Genomic DNA, 7,608 nt, shown 5'->3' with positions numbered 1-7,608 from the left:
GACATCGCAGTGATGGAACGGTGGTCATGTTGTAAATGCACCGCGCCTACAACTCCCCATAAGGGGCTCTAGCTTATCCTTTCTTCTGTCAGGGGAGCAATCCACCAGGCGGCTTTCCTGCTCAAGCCTCCTTGAAATAAATGACCAGGTCCCATTCTTTTCAATGGGTGTGAGCAGGGGAATTTCCCCGTGCGTGGTGCCCCAGAATGAGCGCCCCCTTGCTCGATCCCTGTGGGGGAAGGAAGGGGTTAAGGCGGCACTCTGCTGCTGCTGCTGCAGAAGCAGCGTTGGGCTTGACAGATCTTTCTGCCTGGGAAGGACCAGCCCTGCCTGGTGCTGCGTTTGGCTCCTCCAGAGGCGCCTCCTTACCTTTGCCACGATCCCATTTGCTGAGGACCCCTCCGCCCTCCTGGCACCTCTTGAAATTGATGCTGAGCTCTTGTCGGTGGCAGGCGAGCGGAGGGAGGTGGAGGCGCTTTGTGGGGGGAGACGAACGCCTTGCTGTTTCAAAGAGCGGATCACTGGGCTGGTGTAAAAAAGAACAGAATAGGCTGGCTGCTGCGGGGAGGGGGCGGGGGAAAAGAAAAAAACCCTTGACAGATAGAAAGAGATTTTTATGTCAACATTTGTTAAGCATATAAATGAATAACGTCTAATTTTTTCCGATGAAATACTATTTCAATAACGCGATTACCCAGGATGGACGAGGATGAAAAGCATAATCCACTTACAAACATTTGAAAACCACTTTTAACCATACAGCCCTTTTTAAACGAGCACAAGTCATTCTGCAGACAGGTCGTCTTCCTTTTTCACATTTTCGCTTGGATCGTTGGACACAGTTGTCTAATATGTTAATGCGATTTTCCTCTAGTCAGTTACAAACTCCCCCTAGTGACTTGATGTACGGAGCTGATTTCCACACCTCTCCGCCTCGGGCGGACCAAGGAGAGAGCAGCAAGGCCACAAAAGCTACCTCGCTACGGGGAGGGAGGCGGCTGGCGCTGCGGGGGAGGGGGAGGGTGATAAACCTCTCACCGGAAGGATCCAACAGCAAGACAGAGACAGACAGAGAGACAAGCAGGCCGTGGTCTCTCAGAAGAGATGGCATGAAAACGTATTGGGAGCATCTCCGGGGATATTTAGGGCATGAAGGATTGCATTCATTCATTCATTCCTCTTGAGTTAAAGGTTGGCATTTTACAGAGGAGGAAGAGGCCCACGCAGCAGGATCTCCCAGCAAGAGGCCAGGGGGACTTGCCCTTCCCCGTTTCTCAACCTGCTGACTCCCTTGCAGGGCACATGAGTAGCGCAGATGGGCGAGAAGCTCCCTCGAGGCCTATGAGCTTCAGAGAGGGCAGGCGATCTCGGAAGGTTCCGAGGCCGGGTCACCATTCTCCAAAGCCCCCTCGCGGAAAAGAGGTGACAGGGATGAATCCCCCCGCAGGACTCATTTCAAGGAGGGAGGACCATGGAGCTTGGCCCCCGAAGTCGCCCCTGCCTGCCTCGCCCTCCTCTCCCCGCTCTTTCCCAAGCCAGGCGCCTCCTGGTTCATCTCCTCCCGGGGCGCAGCGCCCCTGACCCACTTGGCGAGGCCTCTCCATCCATCCAGGGTGGCACATTGGCAGGCAGGGAGCGAGGGAGGCTTCCTCCTCCCGCACCCAGTACGTGACCCCCATGCTAACGAGGCAGGCATATTAAGTCAAAGCGCATAACAATAGGACAATAATTGGGGATTTTCAAAGTAAGCCGAAGCGAGCGGCGCTTCCATTTCACAATCCAGCGAGTCTGACACCGAGATTAAAAAAACCCACTTCGGCAAAAGCCAAGTCGGAGCGCGCCCGAGAAAACGCAGAATACCAATGAGGGGGCCTCTTGGGAAGGAGCTCGGGGCTCTCTGGCTGGGGGGGCCTCGTCGCCCAGCTGTGGGAAGGAGCGCAGCCCCGGCGGAGGGGCTCTAAGCGGCGCCTCCCGGAAAGGGTCTTCCGCAACTGATCTCAGGCACGGCAGAAACCCCAAAGAAGAGGCGCGGGGGGGGGGGGGCGAGAGACGCGGCTTCCCTTCCTTTCCCTTCGGGCGAGAAAAGACCCCCTCGACCAAATCTTTCTGATTAACAGCGGCTGATTGAGAGGAGCCCAAGGAAGTCAGGTTCTGCTATGTGATATTCAAACTGAGGGCCCCATTTTTTAAAGTCTCTGCGTTTGAAAACAGGAAAGAAGTACCCAAAGGAGCACTTTCTCAGTAGCTTTCACTTGTAGGTCGGCTGGTCCTTCCATGCAAACACATCGCTTGATTCCTCGACTTTGCATTACTTAACACTTGAAGGATCGCAGCCGAGTTTGCTGAACAGACACCGTGGTGTCCGTGGTCCTGTAAGGTGTTACAAAAGTCCTTTCTGTGGCTCAGGGATGAGTCAGGTTCTCACATACAGCAATTCATGACTTCCTGCTGCAGGCAAGAGGGGATGAATTTGCATGCAAGTACCAACCCAGGGCCTTGTACAACTTTGTAGAACTCCCTGACTGGGACTCATGGAAATCAGGCCCCTGCTTCCAAACCAGGTGCTGTCTGGTTCATGGGCTCTGAAAATGACAGTGGCTTTTGGAGGACCAGAGGGCAGCCCAGCCTCCTTCCTTTCTGCCCAAGGGACACTTCCCTCCTGCCACACCATATAGCCTGACATGTCCCACTGCCATTCTCTTTCTTCCAGTTATCCTCTTAGTCCCAAGCATCCTTCTGCAACTCTCTGCTCCCTGCCACGAACCCCACCCCCATTCCCACACGCCACTGACTACCCACAAAATTGTCACCCCTGACCAAGCAAGTTTCCGAATCCTGCCAGCCCAAGCACCAAGATGTTCACATCTCCTCCACTGATGGCTCCAACATGGTTGCTACCACTGCCACCACCTGCCAATGCTGGCAAATATCAAAGTCCTTGCTCTTCTCTGTACAATGCTTTATCTGTTCTGTTCTTCTCTTGGCCCCACTGCATTATTTTAGAGGGAATTATGCAGGATTAGCCATGTGTATGGGAAGTAGCTGCCATTATGAATTTGCATCTTTGCTCTATTAAAGTCATGGCTTCTTGGTGCTGAAAGTAGTTAAATAATTTGCCTGAAGTGTGTACGGAAGACCCTGAGGGGGCCTAATTAGGCCTCCGTGCCTTATGTTTTATGACCCTGCTGTAAAACACTGCTAGCTGCTATGCCTATTGAAAACACAAAAGGCTGGCAGAACAGCATCCATTGGTCAAGTGTAATGAAGGCAGACATTCTACTCAACATCTGCTTTTTCTCATTTGCAGGTGAAACAGCCCAATACAGACTGGTTGCCATCTAAGCAATCAACATTGAAGAGGTACTGGGGTTGGTCTGGGTCATTTAGTCATAAAGCAATGGCTATGGAGCACGTTAGGTGTTCTTACCCTAATCTTGGATAACTCTGTTTATTTGCTCCTCTTTTTCAGTTCACAGAGCCTAGAGGATGTAGGGGGAGTTCGTCGAGGAATCCAGAAGGAACATGACAGGTTGCGCACTTTGGTCACTCCAGTCTCTGGTGAGTTTTGATCCTTGGATTCCTAGAATAGTATATTAAGAGCTGTTGGTATACGTCCATCAAATGTTTAACTCCCATACTCCTTTGGCGTGCTCAATTCTTGCCATATTTACATTTATTTTGTTTTACTAGTTGAACTAAGCTATGGTGTGTAGATTTGTAGGGGTGGTTCAGTCCCAGCCCTTCAAGATTTTATTTTGCTGACTTAGACACTTCATATGGAAGCTCAGATATGCTATTGGGAACTGGATGGAGCATATCTCATGAATGGGACTATGTTTGATGTGCTGTGATCCCCCTGAGATTTTCTTTCTGTCAATAGATAACATTTTTCCTTTTCACAGAGCTCCAGAAGGCACCTGGTGCCTCAAACAGCATCTGGACACCTCGGTATGCTCCTGTGTACTCACAGCACATGTCCCCTCTGGATTACCAGCACAACGTGTATATTCCGGGGACCCCTACTATGCCTGCCAATAAGGATGGGCCTCTGTTTCTGGATCAGGAAGCCAAAAACAGCTTCTCTACTTTTGGAAAGAGGAAGAAAATGACCACATATTGTGATATACATGACAACATGGTTATTAACAATAACTTGAAATAATGCTTGCTCTTGGTCAGTAGTGGGCGCAGAAGAGGACAGGGTGCTGTCCGTGGTGGTGGTAAACCAAGGCTGAGATTTCTGGACTTTGTCACCTGCACTGTTTTGCCTAGTAAAGTGGCTGAGAAGTCTTCTGTGCAAGCTGCCTTCCCTGAAAGTTTGATGATCTGTGAAAGACTGTGATGCTATGTCACCAACAGCAGCTGTAATTTGTGATTAAACTGAAATAAGTGCCACTGGACAGCGAGTGGTTGGTAGCTTTTGACATGAGAGAATTGATGAAAAGGAAACTAAAAGAATGTAGATTCTTCCTGTTTCATTTGTCAGGTCTGGTGAGGGCTCTAAGCAGGAAACAGCACATGGTACTTTGATGTTAAGTGAAAAACTTGTCTTCTGTTGTAGAACAGGAATGTCTCAGGCGGTGGCAGGGGGAAGGGTATAGAGCAGGGATGGGACACCTGTGGCCCTCCAGATGTTGTTGGATTGCAACTACCACAATCCCTGGCCATTGGCCATGCTACCTGAGGTTAATGGAGACCAACAACATTGGTGGAGGGCACAGGTCTCCTCCTCCTGCTTTAGAGAATGTGTGTCTACAAGTCAAAACAGCCATGGCCCGCACACTTCAACAGGTCTTTGTGCAAGAGCTCCATTTTGTAAAATGTGTAGTTTTCTTCTTCTTGGTATGTGTGAATATATCAGGTGCACTTTTGTGTGTTTCTCATCCTGTTAGCACATCAAAATAGCTGCAATGGAAAATCACAGAAACCCAAGAAAATGCTTGAGTTTAAAGTAATAGGGATTTATGCTCTCATCCAGAAGGAGGTTTTACTGCTCTAGAAAGTGTGAATAATTTCTTATTGGGAATGGGGGTAATGCCCAGCATGCAAAAACCAATCCAGCTGCAGTGTTTAATATTTCACCGAAAGATAGCAAAATTAAGTGGTTTATTTTTTTGATCACACTCACTAGGATGTAAAGCAAAGCATGCCAGGTTTGGACAGGAAGTCTTTTCAACTGACATTAACCTTGTGGTTGGAAAGAATTGGGTTCTAAAAAGGTTTTGTTTTGTTTAGAACGAAGCTTACACATGACTGAGGTTTGGAACAGAGACGAAGCAAGAATCTTACTACTTTTATCTTCCTGCCCTGCAACTATCTCTCTTATTTCATCATGGGGGCTTTGGTAGGGGAAATGAGACACAAACTGGACAGCCAAGAGATTTGAGGGTCCAGCTCACTGGTTGGATGTAGGAGTGCATTTGCTTAAGGAGGGACCGTATTATCTTGTGAGTTTAATTCCCATGAACTGTCAAAAAGAACAGTGATCTGGGGAATCAGGGCAGTGTATACTTAATTGTGCACACAGACAATCCAAATTCTGCACTAAGGAAAGTGTGATCTGCACAAATTATGCACATTTTCATAATTTTTTTTTTTAAATATTGTAGTGTTTACAGTTCTGCATACTATATTCTGGTCTTGCTTGTCACAGGGAGGGCAGGACTGTGCAGGGCACTGAAGCTCTCATCCCAGCTGCTGGAATTCCTCTCCAGCCACCCCTTTGGCTTCTGGTATTTCAACTGGCATTTCACATTTTCAACCATATCTTCATAATCATAAGGGCTGAAAACTTGCCTTTTCACAAAAGAAAACCAAGCATCTCAGGAAGCCAAATTCTGCACCCAGTACTGCATTTAGCATTTCTCCCAAGCTGCCCCAGGATGTCATGCACATTTCCCACACACTTTTGAGTGTATCTTCAAAGCCATAAAGACTGGGTCTTTTTTTAAAATAAATAAAAATAAAAATAAAATAAAGGTGATTATTTCAGGATACCAAATTCTGTATCCAGTAATACATTCCACGCTTTTTTCCTGAGCTCTTGTGAAAACCAGGCATGCACAGAGCTCTGCTAACACAATTTTTTTAATGGGGCAAAGCTGGATAGGCAGTTCTGCAGCCCCTAAAGGGGCATCCTTGAAACTCCTAGCAGAATGGATGCATTTGTTCTCCCACAAGGACCTTGCAATCTACCAGGCTTAGGGGGGAAGGCTATGTTATCTTCCTTTCTGCTAGCAACTTATGTGGATGGATGTCAGTGCAATATCTGTGGGAGGAGGCAATTATGAATTTTCAAAGATGGCCAAGCTTTTACTGCTCTGCTTCACCAAGCATGGCTAATTTTAAAGGCAAAAGGGATCTTGAACACAAAGTCTTCACATTCTGAAATTGCATTGATAGAACATTGGGGTGGGAATGCAGGAAGATGGTTCACTTGAAACAGAGGACCAATATCAGCATTTTCTTAAAGAGGCACGTCTGACCTACTGGCAGTCCTGCCCTCAGGTGTCTACCAGAAGATGGAGCCCCCTTCATCATCATCATCATGAAAATAATATTTTTCATTTACATCCCACCCATCTGGCTGGGTTGCCCCAGCCACTCTGGGCAGCTTGCAACACATATAAAACACCAGGCATTAATAATAACAATCTGATCCAATTTTAAAAGTCGCAATAACTTTAAAATAAACAACTTATATCAAATAAAGCAATATTCAATAATTCATCAGAATCTAATAGTAAACAGTAAAATTAAACTTCAGCAAATAATCACTACTACAGATAGTGTAACTGGTCATATTTTCCTCCTGTTGATTTGTCATATATGTTGCTTCCTCTTTAGCTGTGTGCACCTACAATTTGGGGTATGCACTGCGTTTTTCTCCACACATTTAAGGATTTTAAGTTGCAGCTGAATTGGCTGTAGGCAAGTAAGGGTAGCTGGGGGGCCACAAAGCACCAGAGCTCTGTCTGCCAGTACACTATGTAGGATAACACTGGTACTGGATCCCAGGGCATAGGTAGCTTAGACCACGCAGAAGCCAACAGGTGGAGGATGGAAGAGAAAAAGAGGTGAAGCACTAGCCTGAGTCTCTCTGTGCTTGCAGTGACAAGTAGGATGGCCCTGCACTTGCTTTTCACCAGTACTGCAGCCTCTTTGTATGGCTAGTGGGGAATCAAAGGCAAGTGAAAAGGCCATGGGTAGAATTCTGCCCACTAGCTGCTGTCTGATCATGTTGTCAGTAGTTGCATGCGAGTGCAGTTCTGGGCTGTGGGGAAAACTGAAGAGAATCCCTAGGTTACCATCTTGCTCCAGGAATGTCCTAGATATGGGATATAAACCAGTAGAATGGCAGGCAGAATCTGAACTCAAGGCAGCCATGAGTCTTCAGCTCAAGATATTTGCTCTGTGTTTGTCAATGTGTGTTTGTAACAGGCACTTCAGATTTAGACATTTGTAACTCCACACTCATTTTTCTTAAGATTGGCCTGTGTGAGCAGTAAGTTCTTTGTTGAACAGTTCAGTCTGAGAGGCCCATTTAAGATAATGCACAGGTGGGAATAATCTTTCTCGAAAGATACATTTTTTCCTGTATGCATGGAA

At 47.1% G+C, this 7,608-nt stretch overlaps 1 protein-coding gene across 1 annotated transcript in view; it reads left to right on the top strand.

Moving 5' to 3' along the window:
* The window catches only part of LOC308481888 (protocadherin-10-like), a 10,808-nt gene extending 3,733 nt beyond the window's left edge, over window positions 1-7,075 (top strand). Inside the window, exons 2-4 of the mRNA XM_081014686.1 lie at window positions 3,308-3,360; window positions 3,470-3,558; window positions 3,903-7,075. Of these exons, the coding sequence (XP_080870812.1) occupies window positions 3,308-3,360; window positions 3,470-3,558; window positions 3,903-4,162 (402 nt within the window). The 3' untranslated portion in view covers window positions 4,163-7,075. The remainder of the gene's footprint in view (window positions 1-3,307; window positions 3,361-3,469; window positions 3,559-3,902) is intronic.
* The last annotated feature ends 533 nt before the right edge of the window (window positions 7,076-7,608 follow it).

The sequence above is a fragment of the Podarcis pityusensis genome (genome assembly GCF_964106645.2).
Source record: "Podarcis pityusensis genome assembly, chromosome: 7".
NCBI classification, from domain to species: Eukaryota; Metazoa; Chordata; class Lepidosauria; order Squamata; family Lacertidae; genus Podarcis; species Podarcis pityusensis.
This window is presented reverse-complemented; position numbering and strand designations above follow the sequence as displayed.